Source organism: Notolabrus celidotus, chromosome 7 (assembly GCF_009762535.1).
Source record: "Notolabrus celidotus isolate fNotCel1 chromosome 7, fNotCel1.pri, whole genome shotgun sequence".
NCBI classification, from domain to species: Eukaryota; Metazoa; Chordata; class Actinopteri; order Labriformes; family Labridae; genus Notolabrus; species Notolabrus celidotus.
Window position 1 is genome coordinate 13,363,754 of NC_048278.1, and position 21,486 is coordinate 13,385,239.

Consider the following 21,486-nt stretch of genomic DNA (forward strand, 5'->3'; position numbering starts at 1 on the left):
TGGAAGTCCTGGGCAAGGAGGCAGTTGTGTGCGTCCACACTCACACACCAGCACAGTAATAAAATGAGAGAAAAAAAACAGGGGCACTTTAAGGAGGGAGATGTTTTTCTCTGTGTGTATGTGGGCAAGTGAGGCGTCTGTGATGCTGGCTGTTCAGTCACTGTGAAACACGGCAGCTAGGTGAGAGATAGAAAAGAGTAGTGATTCATTTCTGAAGGTTTTTCAATGTGGTAAAAGAACGTTCGTGAAAGTGGTTATGAAAATGTTCACAATTTGTCACAAGTGAGTTGAAAAGCTAAACTATGCAAAGAATGAAGGATGGTGTAATGAAAGGCAGGCAGAGTTAGAGGGGATAGTTTTTTAATGAGCTGATCATGAGCTGCTCAAGGTGCCTGAGCCACCCTATAGCCACAGTTATCCTCATGTGGACCAAAACTAAACAGGGACTGCATCTGCCCCACATTCTGAACACAGCTAATAGGCTGCAGACAGAAGCACCCTTGCAGTCACCAATCAGGTGGCAGTTGTGGCAGCTTCCCTCTACTTTTCATCGTGACTGACCCCTCCCATTTTGTGAGGTTTAAAAGCAAGAGAAAGCTGTGTGCAGATTCTAGAGAGTTCCATCCTTCCTTTATGAACCTGCGAGACGAGCATTGGATCAACTCTTAATCCTCAACTTCTCCTCCCTGGAGCACTTTGTTGAAAAACTTTTTTTTTCTTCAATCCTCTAAAGTGAAAGAGACTGAAGATCACCTGTTTATTTGTGTGTGTTTTTCCTTTTGAATTGCCCTCCATCTCCTGGCAGTCACTTAACACTGTGGATGAGTGCCACACAAACTTTTCTCCTCCTGGACTGATTTTACCATCTGGCCGTTCTCTGTCCCGTGAGAATAGCCCCTGTTCTCTCTTCCAATCATCACAAAGAACTGACTCGTACTGTTAAACCTAGGTATGTATTCATTCATTGGGTTTTCTCTCTTGAGACATATTTTCTTCATAATATGCCTTAGATTGTGTTTTTGCAATATGTGTGTGTGATTCAAACCCGGACAGGCTTGGATATGCTAAGTGACAGTGCATGCCTACTCTAGAAATAGCCCTAAGAGGCACTGTTGTGGGGTCAGATTGGACTACTGATTTGTCTTCAATGACTTTAGCTGTCCACCTTTGTTTTCTATATTCTCTAATGGTTTTGACAAGCTGTAATTTTCCACTGCACATGATCTGAGAAAAGAGAAGTCACAGACTGCAAAGTAAATATCACTCAAAGTATCACATTCATTCTGAGCAAGGCAAATAAAAATGTTTTTTATAAAATTGTATTGAAAATATCTTTCCTCAAAGAAACACTGTTAAAAAACTGTAATGAAGACTATTTTTTATTGAGACTTGAAGAATCACACCTAAAAGTTTTATCAGAGTGATGGGGCAGGATGCAGTGAGCTTTTGTTTTCTTCTACTTAGAAGAAGTTAAAGTAAGACTTTTTTCTTTACCTCTACGATTCAAGGGTATATATTTTATTTGTCTTTCTCCAGTATGTATTCTAAGTTTATTCACTTCATGGTATAAATCCCATCTTTGTTGTTTTCACTCTGTTTCCTTCTCTTTGCCTTCATCGTGCAAATTAATTCTGCCAGTCTCTCAAAGTCATCAGCCGTGTGGGCTGACCCACCCACTCCTCACAGCTCCTAGAGTGAAATGACTAAGTGAGCACAGTTAACTTTAATTTGCCCTCAAAGTGATTCACCTTAAAGGTCTTGAACAAGATCTTTTGACAAATCCTTTCATAGCCCATCCTATCTCTTGAGCCGCTGCCAGCTAATCTTTGTTTCAAGGTTCATCTCTGTCTCTAATTCCCCATCAGTGTCCTCTAAAGCAGAGTAGAAGATATGATAGTGTCTGCTGAACGTGTCAAACAACATTAAATGTTTGGCATAGTATGAAGTAAACAGATACTTTAGGTTGAGACACGCAAGAGAGATTAAAATCCGGGGGGCAACGTCTCAAGACTTTTTAGAGAAAAAAACTGTAAATTCTTTCTAGGTGACTTCCAAACTAACAGAGCAGTCAATAACTCTGTCGCTTACATCAATCTCCTCACATTAATTGAGCTTCTTATTCTGCTTGTAAGCATCTGGGGATTAATCTCTCAGAAACGCTCCAGATCAGCTGGATTAGCTTCAAGGAACTAATCTCTGTAGTGTTGTGAGGTGTAAAAGTGAAATTAACTCAAGATGTTAAAGAGGTAAAAAAAAAAAAAAAAAGCACTGTTTATTCATTCATGAGCCCTGAGCGGTTCTTTCACTTTCTAATCTCTGTGAAAGACAATATGCCTATCTTGTGCAAAGAGAACTCCCATTAAATTGCAGCGCTTCATCAACCTGAAATACCAAAGCCTTGAATTCTGTTAAAGTTGAAATTCAGGGCTACTTGCTAATAGCAGATAACACGCAATGACACATTGCCAAAATGCAGGGTGTGAAGATGGTTAATGGAAAAGTACTGAGAGGCAGAGATGAGGAGACAAGTGTGTGTGTGTGTGTGTGTGTGTGTGTGTGTGTGTGTGTGTGTGTGTGTGTGTGTGTGTGTGTGTGTGTGTGTGTGTGTGTGTGTGTGTGTGTGTGTGTGTTTGTGTGTGTGTGTAGGTGTGTGTGTCTGTGTCTGTGTGTGTGTGTGTGTGTGTGTGTGAGGGGGGTGTATTGTTGTATTCGTGGAGAGTGTTGTAGTTGAGTCAAGACACGCTTGTGCACCTGTAGGAAAGAGAATACTAAATGAATATTGAAAGTGAAAAAAGCGCTCATGTCAAAGATAGTCTGATCAAAGAGGCAATTAATCCTGCAGGAGCCTATACAGACTTTGTTTCCTCAAGAAGTTTTAAGTCATCCTGAAATTAATGAACAGTTGTCCTTCATATGTGCAGAAACATTCATGTAGGCGTGTGTACATAGTAACTGCTGACATGTTAGACCTGTATCCACACGTGATCTGTAATGGAAAGTTACTAGGTGCTGGGTAGGCTGAATTGAGAGGTGACATTTACAGAACAATGTTGCATATGGCTGATTCCTAGAAAGGGTTATTGAAGTTGTTTTCTGTGACGGGCTTTATATGGCAGGTAAATGATAGGTTTAACAGGCTTAATGAAGTGATACAACTGGCAGCGTGTGACAGAAGTATTCAAATCACATGCTCCCCAAGATCTTAAACAAAGAAAATTATGTTTATTCATATTTCTGACCTTGTTGGTGCTGTGCCTGTTTTTATGCTTCTAGATAAATATGTTGCACACCAATTTCTTTTTTAATGTTACCTGTGGCAATACAATTTTTGAATGAATGTAAATATGACCTTGGCTTTTCAAACGATTTTTAAACCCAGTCTAGCAGCTTAGTAGTCTGTCTAGTCAAACTTTGCATTGTTATATTTGGAAGCGTGGTGTGAGCAATTAAATCCTGTTCAATTTTTACAAATATGAATTTGTATTTTAATTCTTAGTTCCTTTACAGAAACTCGTATTGTATTAACTCTTCCATTAACTGCCGCAGTTAACATTTTGGAGCCTTGAGCACACATGGGCCTAATGTTAACTTTCAAATAATTTCTTGGATCAAACCTTGGCATGTGTTGAAACCAGACCTCAAATAACTGCAATAAGAAACCCCAAAAGAACTAAGGTTATTAGGTAAGGTAATTAAAGTGTGACTGAATCAGTTTCAATATTTGGTATTTGTACTATAGCATTTTCCCTATGTGGACTTTGGACAAGGGCATGGTAATATGAGTACATAGTCTCACTGAGTGAAGACAGATGATCCATAATGCCTGGCCAGTCCCATTATCACATCACATTAACTACATTAATAGAAGAAGTGAATACAAGGTGTGTGTTTATGTGAGTGTGTAGCTAGGGGGAGTTATATAATGGAGTTTTTTTCAACTCTAAAATAGGTCAATCGGCATGGATATCCCTCGAGACTTAAGGGCCTCTCTCCACTCTGAAAAAACTTGCATAGTGCTACAAAAGTAAGGGCTCACTTAAACAGTGTGGGCTGTGAAAATCCTACTGATCTCTAAAGAACTTAGCAAACAGTCATATGTATTAGGAAGATTAACAGGGATTCATATATTAACTTCTAACCTTTTCAACCAGTTGCAAAATCATAACACATAACTGGAAGGTTTGGTCCCCACTTTCTAAAGATAACAGGACCGTTTTTTAGAGAAACAGTTAAGATATGCAAAATTTTGTTTGCTAAAGTGCAATTACGCTAATACACTAGCAGGCTGCAGCCTTAAGTATTTTTTTCAGAGATATGAGCCTTAAATATCAACATAAAAAGCAGGTCCCTCTCCACAGAGGCCACCATATTGCACTGTCATGTTTCTACAGTGGCACAGAACAGACAAACTACTAACATATGCATTTTGGTATTTAATGAGTGGCAATGCGAAATACACTGGTTGGAAGAAAATGAAAAAGAGCGTAGTTGCACAGCAGATTCTTGTCCTCAAAGGCCACCGTCAAATCACTGGCAAGAGGGGTGAGCAAGGAGGGGTTCAATCTAGAATCTCACCTCCAGGTGTTTCTAAATATTCCAATGTCTACACACTTGTACCTTTTTTTTTTTTAAATTGTCATTCACCATGCAAGGTCTTAGTTTTTGTTACCATTCAATCCTATTTGGCATCGAATGGCCCAAAATTGTAGGAATTTAGAAAATGTCGATAAATATTGAATCTTGAGAGCAAAAATCTCAGGAGCAAATTCTTTGAAATTCAGGGGACTGGGACACGTGTCCTCTACCACTAGCATTCTAAATGTTCCCTTAGTTTACTCAAGGACAAAAGACAGCCCATAGTGAATTTCTCAATTCCTGCAGTTGCATGAAACCTCATAAACTTTTTACTAGACCCTGGAATTGTTCTGACGGTGGTATGTACTGGTGATTTCAGTTTGGCATGTTTCCAAAAAACACAGAAAGGTACTGCCAGTTGTTTATCACGTAGTGTAAAGTAGGTTTTTTTCTGTTAGAGTTGTTTGCTAGATAAAGATTTTAATCCAGTTACTTGCATTGATGGATTACGAGACTCCTCATTGTTAAGTTGCTTGTTCACTTGGTCAGAATAAGAATCAAATCTACAAAGTTTTAGAACTAAAAGAATTTAAAAATCAGTAATCTTGTGAAAACATTTACATCGGTCATATGATCTCTAGAGCTCTTTCAATGGGTTGCAAAGTAGCTTCCATATTCAGTCGAGGATTCGGTGTAGTCGACATAAAGAAGTAATTAAATGTTGAGAAATGTATACTTTCTCAAAAAGAAGACTGTGACTCTGCCACTATGTTTTCCCCCAGTGCCTAGTAGCTGTGATGTCTTATAGATTGCACTTCTTCATTCTGTTTGAACCTCTATGTCTAGCACTGGGAAAAATAAGTGCTATAATTTCTCTTGATGCTGTTTGAATTCTGTAATGTCTGGTATGTATAGCCTGAAACAGATTGCACAAACATACAGAACACAGAACAACACATGAGCCACGTGAGTAAGCTTTTCAGGCTTTTGTTGACTTTGGCGCAGAGCCGCCCCTCTCAGCCCCTCGCTCATTCCTTCCATGCCCTTGCATAAGCACACACACACACACACACACACACACACACACACACACACACACACACACACACACACACACAGTTGCCTCCTACCCATATTTTTCAGACCATTCCTTTTACAAACACTTCCTTTTTTTCTTCTCCCAAGTCTCCCAAGTGGGTTTACACACATTCTTTGTTCCTCGAGTTTTACTATCTAAGCCATTTTTTGAAAGCTTTTGTAATGTGTTTTTTACTACATCAGGCAAGGGCCATGTCTTATTTTCCACTCTGACAATGATGGCTTTGTTTACAACTTATGAGTTTCTGTATAAAATAAAGTCAACTTATTTTCTAAGAAACTGCCTTACTGTGATATTTTAGATAGAAGTCTTGTCTTGAGTCCCTCACTCTTTCTGTACTGCATCAACACTGATACCGTGTACTCTACATAAGCCATGTTAATGTGCAAAGAGGTTGCAAGTAGGTGCAAACCAGCAGTCAAAGATTCACACTCATCCTATCTTTGAAACCTTTTCTTAGAAAACTATCTGTCCAATGTACTATTACAGTAGCCCCACATATAGAGAGGCACATTTGTACGCACTAACTTGGCTCTGAGTTGTGTTCACTTCCCGATGTTTGGGGTCGAACCTCGGGCCGCCCAACCACTGAAGACGGGGGACAACATCTGTCCGCCATCTTTGTCAGTGCTGCAAAGTACTATGGTGAGACCCCTTTTGCCTCTTCAACTCCTCATCCTCCCATGCCTTACACATTTGCCTTCTTGTTTTGATCTTCCTCCGCTCCAGCTGTTCTTTGCACCCCATCCTTCTCTTCTCGACCAAGCAAGCAGAGCCAGGTCATCCAAAACACTGCTGCTCCTTTCTTTTTTTCACTGCAGCCTTTTCTTTATCACTTTCTTTCTATAAGGAGTCATAGAATTCCCTTTTCACCTCCCTCACTCTACCCTGAGCATTTATTTGGCATATTACGTTTTTTAGTTCGTCATTGGTAAATAGTCTTATTTATCATTTGCACTTCATAGCTTCATGCTTATGATGGATGTACTTTTTTGTTTGTAAGGATCATCTTACATGACACCTGAATGTGAGCAAACATTCCTACCCTGCTCCCCTACTGTCCAGCAGTTCTTCAGATATTTCTTTACAGAAACAGTAAAATGAAAAAATGTGTTATGTGGCTGTTCATACACTTTGAACTGTGTCACTGATTTCATTTGCATTTGCAAATTTCTACATCCAGTTGTAGGCAACACAAATGTTCATGCTTCTCTACTCTGTCTCTCAACAGGGAGTGCTCACAGAAGTAATTCAGGATGGCTCTCAATGTTCCTGGTCTTGTGGTGATGGCGGCGTTCTACCTGCTCATCTTGGGTACAGGAATCTGGGCGTCCATGCGCTCCAAGAAAGAGGAGAAGAAGTGCTCAGGAGATGGCATGGAGATAACACTCTTGGCTGGACGCAACATTAACTTGCTAGTTGGCATCTTCACTCTTACTGGTAAGGCAATGGGGGTTGGGGGTTACTTTGCTCATAGTCTTTAATATAATTATGTTAGCATGTCTTTCTTTTTGTCTGTGATAGACTGTGATGTTTCTTTGAGATTTTATTTGGCATATTTAAAGTAGTTGGTGGAATACACTAGTACAGGTTCATGGGTCATGTTGCTCATTTTAATAATTATGTATCTGTCTCCCTGCAGCTACATGGGTGGGCGGAGGATTCATCCTTGGAATAGCTGAGGCTACATACAATCCAACACTTGGTGCAGTCTGGGCTCTCATGCCTGTACCGTATGTCCTGACCTTTTTCTTAGGTGAGCAGTTCCACTTATCCCTAAGCTTCAAACCTGAACCCTAAACAACCCCCGTCTAGCCTTTTTTGAGAAATGATGAAAGCTGATTGTAGTCTGGGCCAAAGTACACAATGGGATACAACTGTGTTCATAAAATGACTTAATGGCTCATGTTATCTTTTTTTGTTGTTTGTGCAACAACAAGGAAATAGACATTGACTTCATGCAGCGTATATAACAGAAATGGTCTTATATACAAGGCAAGATGATTTTGTGTGCAGTTTAAAACTATATATCACAAAGTTCTTTGATATAATATTAAAATGAACTGTTGTTGACCAGTCAACTAGCTCCCTGAGCCTCAACACTCATCTGACTCCTAGCACTAATAAAAGTGCCGCTCATGTTAAAAATAGGTCCATGAGAAATCAGTTGAGGAATGTAACTTGAAGCAACAGGTGCAAAAGGATGAGTTATCCCAGAGATGTAATCCACTCCTCAACTCATGAGAATGGCAAACAAAGTAGTTGCTCTGTAAGCATTCGTAACAGGTGAAATATTCAATGTTTAGTTCCCAAAGTCACAATGGCTTTTATAGTGTGAGTAATGGGAACTCGAAACACCAAAGTCCCTGATCAGGAAATACAACTTCCCCACTCTGTCTGGGTCCATTGTTGGCCGAGTGGACCCAAGAGTTCAACAGAAGGTGTTTATTGTGTTATCTGAATTGAACACTTATTTTCCTTGTTGTTCGCACACACTTGTTTCCTCACCCTCTTCAATTTTGTCCTACTGTCCTTTGGGTTTTTGCCACATTTCAAAACTGATGGTTTGATCATTTCAAGACAAAGACTGTGATTTTACAGCAATCTCTTCCCCTCTGCTCCAGGTGGCTTTTTCTTTGCCAAGCCTATGAGAGAGAACAAGTATTTGACAATGATGGATCCCTTCCAACAGAAGTACGGGAACGTTCTGAGCAGTGCGCTGATCTTTCCCGCACTGGTTGCCGATGTCCTGTGGGTGGCACGTACACTCGTCAGCCTGGGTAAGTTACTTAACACTATAAAACTGTCTGGCACTTAACTGTAAGCACACAATCACGCCGGCATCCACAGATGTGATTTCAAAATGGCATAGACACAATGAAAAAAAAGCAAGGTGTTGATGGAGTGTACTTTTTGGCTACATCAGCGTTGTTTGTATGGCAACATCATTTTAATTACATATCCATTAAACTTGATTACATGTTGTCATAAAGTGTTCTGTTTAATACCACTCCTTATATTCAACTGCTTGGTACACATGCATTACAATGGTAAACGTATATAGGAGACAAGAAAACTATAAACATTGACAAAATATTTATGAAAATGGTTCAAGAAAAAGTTAATTGGCCGCTTGCTAATCCCTTTTTCAAAAAATGTCTGTCTAATCACTGCTAAGCAAACACTGGTCAGTGTTAACAGCTGTTAAAGGTAACTCATGATACATCCACTCACTAATTCTCCTACTTTAGTTTAAAGTACCTAGAAATGGAAATGCAAGGAAAAATAATGACTACAGACCAAAAAGTTGATGTAACAGAAGACTTCCTCTGACAAGCAAATAGCCAATCATGGTTAAGGATCTATGGTGTCGGTTGCATCTTGAATGTACAATCAGAATTCATGGCTGGAGGCATGCCACTTTTGGTCACTCCTCTGGACATACCCATTGGCTGCAGAGTTAGATATATTCCCTAAATTCCTCTTTTTTGCTTTTCAGAAGAAATAAATAGTGATAAGATAAAATAGATTAAACTGTTTTAAGCTTGTTCACGAATGAAAGCCGCAAAAGTTAGTATGCCCAGCTAACTAGTATAATATACAATTGGAACGGACTTCTACATTAACCAAGGAGCGCATCTTTAACTACATTACATTATAGGGCTACAAATCTCTTCAGGAAAAGGGGGACACTTACCTTTTGTTCAGGGCATTTTTATACAAGTCAGGAGAAGTCAGTCTTGAAGCTGAATTTTCAAGCGACTTAAGAAACTTTCAGTGTTAGTCAGCTAACAGAGGTTGACCTCTGTCTGAACATCAAACAACAAGTCTTAAACCTGTCAAAGTTAATGTTGTAAAGGTTGAGGAGAACTTAAAATAGATGTACAAACAGTCGGGAAAGTAGACCGGCTTAGCCAATGGTCAATTAACGGAGGATATGAACCTTTTTTTACAATATTAGCATAGAGGCATATTGAGTTTTTCCACGCAAACATAAAACAAGCAGATATAAAGAACTGCTCATCTTTGGTGTTGCTTCGGAATAAAATACTGAAGTACAGTATTTGACCCTTCACATTTTAAGCACAATGAGGGTCAGTCACTGATAAAAAAAACTGCTCCATTAGTTATGCAGGTTTATATAGCATTATTCAGTTGACAAGGTGGCTCTGTAGATATGATAAAGTGAGCTTTTGTGATATGAATAGCATTGTTATACAACACTCATATTAAAGCTACTACCTTGAGGTCCTGTTCTTTTACTGTTGCTTCTTTGAACTGCAAGTGATCATTTAAATGTGTCTGTTTGTGTGTGTGTGTGTGTGTGTGTGTGTGTGTGTGTGTGTGTGTGTGTGTGTGTGTGTGTGTGTGTGTGTGTGTGTGTGTGTGTGTATTTGTGTGCTTAAAAACTAAGATCAAAGTGAGTATAATGCTCTGCAGTGTAATTGACTGTAAGAGAACAAGTGTGTTCGGTGGCTGGGTGTGTAAATATTGTTTACATGTGTGTGTTTTAATGCTGTTTTCTTTTCCAGTGTTATTTGAAAAAGGGGGTTAAACATCGAGCAGCCTGTTGATTGTGAAAGGTGATCAATTATTTGAACAAGATCAGATTATTGTGTCATGAGAGGCTTTTTCAAGTTTCTGTGCCAAGGCACCGAATCTCCGGCAGAGTTATTGTTACATGTTTACACATCATGTTTTACTATGTGTAAGATTGTGCTTAGAAAAGTTAAGCAAACCAATGAAATCCATTGAATCCACTATTTGAAACATCATGGTGGCATCACATGCTGTGCTGATGCTCCACAAAAGGACTGGTAGGGAGGCATGAATGTTCCTGGGACCTTTCTGTCCAAAACCATAAAACCAATTTAGAATCAGGAGACCCCTCACTCCTCAGAAAACCTCCTGTCGTTGTTTCTGGGACAGCTATGAATACATCCATGATGTGCGCTTGGCATCACACACACTCGCACACACACCTACACACACGGATACACACACACACACACACACACACACACACACACACACACACACACACACACACACACACACTTAACACTCCAGAAAGTGCTGAGCATTTGACCCACCACAGGGGCGTTGTTGCTGGGAGACTGTTTATCTGTGTGTGTGGAGTATAAACTGAGCTCCATGGTCAGCCTGATCGGGTGGGGGTATGTGGTGGTTCGGTGCCAGAAGTTATTTAACTTATTTAAACACACTTCCCATGTGCTGCCAGTTATCTGTGACATATCAAAAGCACACAGTCATCGTCAAGTTTCTTCCGGGAAAAAATGGGGGACGGGACAGAAAGGTTATGTGTGTGTCTGTGTGTGCATGCACGCATATGCACGAGTTTTGAAAGTGGGCCATGGATCTAAAAACAACATGGGGTATTTGGGCAGCCCCTACTTTCTGTCCATCCCTGGTGCTGCCCATTAAGTCCAGAGGCCCCTAAATCTCATACCACCTTCCACTTCCCTAAATTTAGCTTGGAGGGGAACAGCACAGCTCAGCATAGGAAAAACACAAGATCCAGTTCTGTATCTGAAAAACAGCCCATCTAGGAATCATTTAATATACAGTGATGAGATTACATAATGTCCCTAACATAAACTAAGTCACAGGAAAAATAACTAAAACCCTGTTTTGATCAGAGACTTGTTCCAGATATATGAACTGACATGGATTTCAGTTCACACATGGCACCAGAGTGCATCTCCATTGACCATTTAGGGTTGAGTTTGTTTATGTGGGAACTCTTGAGAAACCAATTATACAACTATGAAAACAGTGAAAAGATAAACATAGAGCTAAACATGATAACAGTTTCAAAATGAAATAGTTAAATATGACCTGTCATGACAACAAAGTGAAAAGATTGAGTGACAATATAAAATATTGGATTTCATGAAATTTGTTAGGCAAATTAAACTTCCATTCATAATGGTAAAACATGTTTGTATCACATGAAAACTCTAATGTATCACCATCTGCATTTTGAGCTAAGATGCATTGCTGTGCCAAGTGTGAACAGGTGGTTTATAACTGTAGTATCTACTATCTTGTTACCCTAAGTGTTGGGTTTGCCTGTCTTCAGTATCAAGTTAAAATACTTAAGATTACACAATAACGAAGTTGGAAGAGATACACCAGTAATAAGCTTACAGGGTAACAGATCAGATTTAAAAACTGTGAAACACATGGGTTGAAAGCTTTAACTGTTACAGCCAAGTATGCATCATCTAGATGATGCAAAGCTAGTTTGGGAGACAGACAGTTAAGATGGGATAGAGTGGGCATGGGGAGGGGGGTCGTTATGGGTGAAAGGTCAGCTGGGGGGTGAGTGGCGATCGATGGTGCCGATCTGACACTTCTCTGTTTAAGGGCATTGTTGTGGTGTGGCTGCAGGCTGCGGCTGGGGGGACCCTGGCAATGTGGCAGAAGAGACGGTGAAGGTAGTGACGTTTTGCTTGCCTTGTTTGAGTAACAAGATGTCTTTTTTTATTCATTTGTTTAAATTACATATAAAAACAAATCCATTTTTTAAACCCATTTCACTTCTTCAGGACACTTCTCTTTATTTTTTTTATTCCTACATTTAAAATTAACTTCTAAATAATTATTAGCATTAAAAGGGTGATTTTTCTCCTTAGAGGGTTAGAGTTTTATTTGGAGTCACAATCAATAGGCTGCTTCTTCTGTGTTTCATTTTACTTCTGTTTGTTATAACTTTATGATTACCAATTTTTGTTGGCTTGTTGCATTCTCAAAGCTCTTGGATGTTTTGTAAAGGTTTAAACCAAAGCAACCCATTCTTAAGTAGAACTTTTTCACTGAGTAATACGACTAGAAATGTTATGTTCTGCATTTTGGTTTTACAAGTTTAGTTAAAGTGTTTGGGTTTTTTCTAATACTACAGTATGTTATATGAACTGTTTGAAAACACGTCATTGGCTAGCTTCTAAGTAAATCTAGTATTACAACTTAAGAGTGGATGCATGTATATGTGTGTGTCTGTGTGAGAGAGAGAAGGGATTTAAAGGAAAAAGAGAGACTGAGAAACTAATAAAACAATTTAACCATCACAGTAAGCAGTTGCATGTATCATTAGCAAACAACTGCTGTAAATTAGATGACTTGCTTAAACAATATTTGTCTGTGCTTGTCATGCGATGCTCATCACTGTGCTGTGTTGTTCCAGGTGGTACTATGAGTGTGATCCTGGACCTGTCCTACGTCTACTCCATCATCATCTCCTCAGTAGTAGCCATCATCTACACACTGCTTGGGGGCCTCTACTCTGTGGCATATACAGATGTCATCCAGCTCATCCTCATCTTTGTCAGTCTGGTGAGTGAGTACCCTCTTTACAATGCAGCCCATATTCTGAACAAACAGGTATCTATTCAGAACTGGGGTATTCAGGTGTTGAATGAATCTGGCAGAAAGAGGTGAAAAAAGACAGCCAAGTAATTACATTTTAAGAACTTAAAGAGTTTCAGCAGAGGTACACTTTAGCTTACTACCTTGCTAACTGATCCCTAAAGTTTTGTTTAATTGGCTCATTATTTTAAAACAGTGAAATTAACCTTGTCCATCGCTCAGTGTTGACATGTCTACCGTGTCTTGATAAATGCCTGCAAAAAGATTTAAAGATCCAACCAACTACAGTAGTGTATAACGACTGTAATAGGTGAGCTAACTGCTAACACTAGAGCGAGCTAGCATGATGATCTCTCATGACAGCTGCTAACATTCTTTTGGCTTCCTGTAGCATTATGTTGTCAGTACTGCACACAGATTTGATTTATTGAAAAAAGCTCCCCGAGTCGTTAGCCAACATTCTTGTTACATAATGGAACAGAAAGATCATAGTCAAGATCTGTATTTAATTTGCTTTTACCTCATTACTACTGTAATCATTGTTTGTGGAGTGCTTTATGCTTGGACAGAGACAGTTAAGACAAATTACTTGCTAAAAGTAATTTAATATTGTATTCATGAAACCAGGTATTACACTAGGAACATGTATTAATACAATTTGTACTAAAGATGCTGTTTGCATTGAAGGTAAGACTTGGAATGTAAGCCTATCCTAAAATCCCTCGTGTGTATTCATGGGAACTTCACCGAAATATGAGTTGAGCTGAAAAGTAAATTCCTAACCCTACAAATAGTTGTTCTGGAAATTTCAGTGATATCACATGGTCTTCATCAGGAGCATGAAAGAATGCAGATTATTATTGTGAGTGCTTTATCTTCTTACTAATGCTGATGTTAAAGTTCTGTTAAACAACATCAGCTGATAAAGACCATGTGATATGGTTAAAAGCTGAAAGCTACTTAATGAACCTCATGGTGAGGTCATATTTTTCAAATAAATACTTATTATTCTCAACCATATAGAAATACGAAAGTAAACTGTAATAATAAGTATGGAAACCCCCTGAGAAACTTGAAATTCAACCTCAGATACCTTATTTCCAGTCACAGACTAAAAACTTCCCCTGCTGGGCCCATGATCAGATTAGCTGTTTTCTTGTGTTTGTGTATACAGTGGGTGTGTGTTCCTTTCCTGATGACCAACCCTCACTCAGTGGACATCTCAGTGACAGCTTACAACCAGACCTTCCAGGCTCCCTGGGTCGGTACGGTGGAGCTCGATGAGGCCGGCAAGTGGTTTGACGACTTCATGCTGCTGGTGAGTGGAGTGTGAGAGTTCTTAATATACACACACAGACGGCTCTAAACGTTGTCTCATACACAGCTTATCTTGTATTTACATGACTTCAGCCATTATAGCAATTAAATTAAATGGAACCAAGCAGTTCAATTAAATGGGCTGATTTCATTAGATGAGCAAACAGCAAAGCACAACAACAGCAGGGTCATGAGAGGATTGCCTCCTCTAGCCCTGTGTGGCTGTACAAACTGATCCCTGTCATCATGTCTCTACTGTGTGTTTGTGCCAGGCTCTGGGCGGTTTGGCCTACCAGGCGTTCTACCAAAGAATCCTGTCAGCCTCATCTTACACCCAGGCTCAAGTGACCTGTTTTGCCTCATCGGCTTTCTGCCTGGTGCTCGGTATCCCCTCTGTGCTGATTGGGGCTGTGGCTGCGTCAACAGGTACATACTCCTAACTTACAGCTCCTGAAGATTCTAAACGACCTTAACTCAGTCAGTGTATGCCTCAGGCGTTTGCATGGGAAACAGTTGAAATTTATGCATTTTTTTCCTCATCGTTTCACAGAATTAAGTTCTGTTTATCAGATTTTGTTTCTTGCTTGATTTAATTATTTCTCCCCTTGGTTTGTTAAACATTCCTTTGGTTTTCATCCAAATATTCATCTGTCCTTCTTCCCAGACTGGAACTCAACCAGTTATGGATTGCCGACCCCATATGAGCGTGACCAGGCTGGTTCCATTCTCCCCATTGCCCTGCAGTTCCTCACACCTGCCTACATCTCTGTCATTGGTATTGGAGCTGTGGCTGCTGCTGTTATGTCCTCAATGGACTCAGCTCTTCTGTCCTCTGCCTCTCTGTTTTCATCAAATATCTACAAGAACATCATCAGAAAGCAGGTGAGGATTTCAGGAAGATGTCAGTGCATAATCATTGTTTTATCACTACTATAACTACTGAGTGGTAGAAGAAAATAAAGAAGCGGAAAAGCTGATGATCAAAGGTTTGATTAATTGGCTTGGCTCTATGACAAGCTGTGTTGTTGATTCATCCTTTTTATGCATTCAAGTCTAATACAACCAATGCTTAGATCTTAGACAAAGATTTAAAACAAATATACTGCATCATCATTTGATAATGCTCTCTTTTGTTCCTTCTTACTGTTGATAGTGCGATAAATCAGTTTACAATTTACAGTTTATAAATACAGTTTAATTGTGATTCCACATCAAGTCGTGAATTACATGAAGTACAAGGCTGTAGATAAGGCTCATACTTCTGCTGTATTGAGCCATGCTAGTTGCTTTAAAACAGAGCTAGCTAACTTTTAATTGGGGTATATTTTGGCTACAGGTGACAGGTTTAAAATATCTGGTGAATAAGCTTCATCCAAGGCTTTATTATCAGCTGGCTCTGAACTTTAGTCACTGATGTTTAGTTTTTAACCTCTTTTTTTCCGCCTACCTGAGCAGGTTTTTTTGCTTAAACTGACCTAAAAAAAAAACTGACTGTTGCCGTAAGTCTTTGCTTTGTGTTGACTTTACATTTGAGTATATCGACCGGCTATGTTGCAAAAAAAAATACAGCAAATATGCTTTCATGTGAAATAAATAAGATATTGAGACAGCTTGCATAATATAGGGATTTTGTATCTTCTGATGCCCTGAAAACATCCTGATGATATCATTCAAATTTGACCATTTCTTATTCATGAAAAGCATGCAATGTTACAATCTCTCTTTGGGGATCTTTAATCTGTCTCCATTTGCGTAACAATCAGTTGGAAGTAAGTCTTGTGTGTTGCGTGGGTAGCCCCAGAACATTTACAGCTCAGAGACTGTATCACTATACTGTACTCTCACAACGAAAGTTGGAGGCAGCAACAAAGTCGCCATTGACTTTAGGATACTGCACATACTTTACCATTTGCCCACTGTTGAGCCATGTTTATGATGTTTGCGCTCATATAACAATGATCTATTTCATTATTTCGCCCCCAAGGAATGTTCCATATAATTAGCCAGTTCACTGCTGAGCTCTTAAAGAGCTGTAGAGGGCTGTAACTGGGTCCTGATATAGAAAGGAGATATCTGAGCCAAGAAGGCTTCAAGATGGTCCTTATACATTATGTAAAAGCTGGTTTATGCTTCTACATTGACCACTTTGTAATGCCCTGTGTAATTGTGATCACTACATATTTGTGCGTTGGAGTGTCTGCATCACCCTGCAATACTCTGCCTAAACACTAGTTGGTCGTGCAATTTCTTTACTAGCAATTTCTTTACTAGCAATTTTACGTCCTTTGTCTCTGTGTTTCACTGGCGGTGGTGCACGTCAGGCTACGTATGAGGGCTCTGAATAAGTACAAGGCCACGCAAACCTGCGGTGTATGCTGCGGCAAAGATGCTCTGCAGAAGTATAAATCAGGCTTAAGCAAATATAGCCATGTGTTGAAACAATGCAGGCTACAAGCCCTGTGATTGGTCTGCTGGATTGCAGTCATGTTTTTTCCCGTGAACACAGAAGCAGAGAGTGTAACAGGGCCGGAAAATGGCGATGACTTTCATAGAAATTGTACTCCCAACTAGCGTTTAGGAGGGAGTATTACAGAGTGATGCAGACACTACAGTGCACAAGTACAGTATGTAGTTCTCCTGATGACATAGGACAGTACTGCGTGGATTGAATGCAAAAATATAAACTAGGCTTAATGGTATCCAGTGAAATTGAACCCTCTCGGCCTGTCTGATGGTCTCTCTCCTCTCCTTCAGGCTTCAGACCGTGAGATGCAGTGGGTGATTCGTATCTCAGTGGTGGTGGTTGGTATGGCAGGCACTGCCCTCACTTTCCTGGACAGCAGCGTTCTGGTCTTCTGGCTCGTGGGCGTGGATATGTCCTACACCATCATGTTCCCTCAGTTGGTCTGCGTCCTCTTCTTCAAGGTATCCAATGGCTACGGAGCCACCGTGGGCTACTTGATGGGAATCATTATGAGGCTCTTGAGTGGCGAGCCCCTCATTGGCCTTCCACCAGCCATCAAGTTCCCAGGCTGCCGGATGGACGACGAGGGAAAGCTAACCCAGTACTTCCCCTTCCGCACTGCCATCATGGTCATCTCACTCGCATCCATCCTGATAGTCTCCTGGCTGGCGTCGATCATTTTCAACAAGGGTCTACTGCCTGAGAGTTTGGATGTGTTCAAGATCAAACGTAAGCAGAAACCAACAGCCAGTGCCCCAGACCACAAGAGGACCATCTCTGAACAAGAAGAACCATCCGTGGCCAAGCAGCTACTGGACACCACCAGCTGCTGAAAAGCTAACTAAGAGAGAGAGAGAGGACGGGCACTGGATGGAGCAGGCATGTTTGTCTGCTATGCAGGAGTTCACAGAGGGGGGACAACAGAAAGGCTGGACATTCTATACTGAATCTGTGCAGTATCACAGTGAAATTGTGGCAATGATATTTACATTGCGTTTGAGCTGAGCTCTCTGGCACCTTGCTTCATCAGTTGCCTCTGTATCTTTTTTTCAAAATGTAAGATGAAACTAGACTCTTTGGATAGGATAAATAGCAAAAACCCAAATATTTTTATGTTTAAGATGGTAATATAATATTTAGGCCCAGAACAGAATATCAGCTGAACTTACATCTGTGATGTTTGTGTGAACCTTTTTCATGTCAAAGTGGAAACGGGTCACACAAAAACCGGAGATAAGTTTAAACACTAAAGTTGTTTAATTCAACTTTAGTTAACAGTTCACAATTAAACAACATATACTCTTTATTCATTAGAAACTCCATAGGATGAACAGATTTGTCAACATATATAGATTGAAAAGAACATATTTGTCATACCTTTTGATCAAATTAGATACAACCTTGAGATTCCTCTTTGACCAATGTTGATTCAGTTCCTGAAGACCACCACACTGTGGCAATACATCATGGCAAAAAAAGACACACGCACAAGGAATGCAACGGTCAGTCCAACAGTGTGATGATACAATAGTTTACAACTCACATTGAAAAGTTTGTAATTAATTATTACAAATGACCTTTGTTAGGAGAGACTTATACAAAGCTGCAGGAACGCACCAAGCCATCTTCCACATTCTTTACTGAATAATCATTTTTCACTTTGGCCAGGGTGTGACTCACGGCACTGTACTGCACTCTGAGTGCACCTAGCTTCTATCTCTGTAAATGGTTGCAGCTATGTGCAGCATGACTAGGCTCTTTCACACCAGAACAAAGAATGCTACCCAAAGAACACGTACACGCCCTGCCATGCTCCTGGGCGCATTTTATTTTTTAAGACATTTTGTTATTTAACCTGATGATTTGTGATGGGACTTCTGCTGCCTCAGGCGCTACTATACAATGGTGATTTTTCGTAGCTGGTCAGTTAGTATTAGACAATCCATTTTGAACCTAATGAATATAACTTTTAAATACAATCATAGTTTAAAAGCTATTGTGATTTTATTCTTAAATGGCAGCCAGTGCTGTTTTCTGATTTCCAAACTGCTTTGCTTAAGCGTCTCTGTTTTGCAACAGCCGGAAAATGCTTATCTGTTTCTGGAAAGATGAATCTTAGTGTGAATCTGTGAATATGTGGAGAGGTCTGTCACGTCCATAAGAACATGTTTTAGACCTAAGTCCTGACTGATCAGACTTAGGTTGCAGTGCAATGCTGGGGGGGTTAGTGTGTAAGCAATTCTGACTTTATGAACGTTAACCAGAACAATTGGACCGAGGTAACACAAACACTATTTTAGGACTATTTAACACTCAATAGTTTTGTTCCAAATGTTCAAAGGTCAAGAAGAGCAGTAATGAGAGGGAACTTCATAACTTCAACTCCCATCATCCTGCAGGTTTGATAAGGCCATTCCTCTCAGCAGGGTTTTACTCATATTTTAAATAACTGAATGTAGCAGTCCTTTACAACTAAACAGAGAGAAACAACATCAAACATATCACTCATATTCTTCTCTGTCCATCAGTGTTACATATGATACCTTCAGTTTGTTGTTGACTTTGTACTGAAGTTTTTTGTTTTTGTCATTACTTCCTGGAGGGTCGTAGTTTACAGTCCGATCATTTTTTTTTCCTTTGAGTTGGATAAAATGTTTGCAACTGAGATTAAGAATGAACCTTAAGGCTTCACAATAGTACAATATAATGCCTTTTTACTAATATGATTATATTATCAGAACTTTTTGTGTTTTTAGTGTATGTGTAAATATACTGAGCCTACATAGTTTGTCATACAAAAAGATCCCTGCTAATGTCTGACAGTCAGAAGAACTTCCTCTGCCATACTGTTGCCTTTAAAATCACTGGAAACTGGTTTCACTCCGCTGCCAGCACTTTTGTGCTGGTCAACGTAATATGGGTGTATAATCTAGTCATGTTCAAATACCTCATGGGCTGGAAATGTTTGCTTTAAGTATCAAGACTTTAATCTTTATTTTGACAACGATCCAAAGCATACTGCGTGAATGTCGTTTTCCAAAGACTGGACACCGAAGAAAGTGTGTCTGAAAACAGGACGCATGCAGGACACAATGCCTCCATCTTTTTATATGCCTGATTTTGGTTTCTACCTGTATTATACTCTTGTACTGTACAGTCTAATCATGATTTGTATATTTACACTTCGTATTTTTTATCAAAGTTAATCACTATGCGTTGTGAGTTTTAGAAGAGAAACACAAGTGTGTATTTTATCTTAAGTTAGCAACGTTAAATTCAAATGAGTTCACCTTTAATTATGCAGAACATTAAATATTTCACTTTCACGTTAACATCACTGTTCATTAGTGTCGGCAGTGATTCAGAGCAGGTGTGCGTTCCACACGTCACAGGAAAAATATCTTGCAGGCAGATGGTGAAAGAAGTAGCCATGCACAACAACCCGCCTGACACGACTGAATGTGAGAATACTTACAGCAGTCAGTAAATCAGCAATACAATGAAGGATGGGAAGGGACGCCTTAATAATGGAGCATTTAGATGTCATCTGTTTTTTTCATCACTTTTTGAGGAGATGGGTTATTTTTTTTTCCATGTTGGGTTATTGAGACATTCTCTTTGTAAGTGCTGAAAGTTGGTAGTTTTATAATATAAATAGGTGATGAGTTCTTTGTTGAATTTTCCCCCAATATGTATTTGGTTTTATACTATTATGCATGGTGATTTTGATTAACTGTGTTGTTTGTATACTGAACTTTTGTGAAGGCTGTTCTCTCTTGCCACTTGGCAAGGTCCTACTTTGTAATCGATTAATGTAAATCCCAATGGGGTGATGTTCTGTCAGAATAAAGGCTGAAACCAAAGACTGTTTCTCTGCTGTCTTATTCATACTGAGTCATGCCTCAAAGCCTTCACGGATATGATGCTTTTTGAATTAAGTGAATAGCAAAATAGGTGATAAATACATCGAAAATAAGAAGTAGTTTATAAAAACTGTGTGGAAAGACACTGTTGCCTTTGAAAGATGAATCAATTGCCATGGATGGCATTTCACTTCCTCCATACAGTCAAGGCAAGTTTATTTAACAAGCACAGCCATACAGAGAGCTATTCAAATGCTTCACAGAGTTGAAAACAATATAATAATATTAGCAGCATTAAAGATGGATGACTTTAAGCAAACATAACCACTTAAATACAAAATATGCTACAATTAAGAAGGAAAGAAAGACATCAGACATCAGACTCAAAATAAAAAATCAACAATTAAAATATTTGAATATCCTAAAATTGGGTGATCACCTGCTGGTCAAATGCCCACACACATACACATACACATACACAGACTCACACAAACCCACACACACGCACACACACACACACACACAATCACACAGCTGCTAGCACAGCTATAGTGTTGTTAAAAATACAATAGAAGAATCGTACAGTGATCTTCAAAGATTGGACTACAGCACCATGTGTCAGTGTTTTTCGGCTAAGCTGGGGTGTGTGAGACCGAGAGGGAGGAGATACTGTTTTCCTACTAACCCCATGAGATTAACAGTTCCAAAGGGTCCTGTGTTTTATTTTTGATTCATTTTTGAGAATTTAATATTGCCAAGTCCGAGTAAACTGTTGTTCA

At 39.5% G+C, this 21,486-nt stretch overlaps 1 protein-coding gene across 2 annotated transcripts; it reads left to right on the top strand.

The window, feature by feature from the left end:
• Positions 1–612: 612 nt before the first annotated feature.
• LOC117816671 (high affinity choline transporter 1-like) lies at positions 613–20,714 on the top strand. Of its 2 annotated transcripts, XM_034689042.1 has the most exons (10): positions 631–949; positions 6,269–6,319; positions 6,906–7,114; positions 7,317–7,430; positions 8,299–8,454; positions 12,882–13,030; positions 14,238–14,381; positions 14,653–14,806; positions 15,045–15,262; positions 17,135–20,714. In XM_034689042.1, the coding sequence occupies exons 3-10, from the start codon at positions 6,931–6,933 to the stop codon at positions 17,675–17,677; spliced, it is 1,662 nt and encodes a 553-aa protein (XP_034544933.1). In that variant the 5' UTR covers positions 631–949; positions 6,269–6,319; positions 6,906–6,930; the 3' UTR covers positions 17,678–20,714. The 2 variants fall into 2 exon arrangements, with proteins under 2 accessions (XP_034544932.1, XP_034544933.1); XM_034689041.1 differs by lacking the exon at positions 6,269–6,319 and having other exon boundaries at positions 613–949.
• The last annotated feature ends 772 nt before the right edge of the window (positions 20,715–21,486 follow it).

Excerpts from the sequence above, each read along its gene's own strand:
- LOC117816671 (XM_034689041.1), top strand. The coding sequence starts at position 6,931 with ATGGCTCTCAATGTTCCTGGTCTTGTGGTGATGGCGGCGTTCTACCTG. Across the intron at positions 7,115-7,316 it reads TGGCATCTTCACTCTTACTG|CTACATGGGTGGGCGGAGGA; the intron begins GTAAGGCAATGG and ends GTCTCCCTGCAG. Across the intron at positions 14,382-14,652 it reads TTGACGACTTCATGCTGCTG|GCTCTGGGCGGTTTGGCCTA; the intron begins GTGAGTGGAGTG and ends TGTTTGTGCCAG.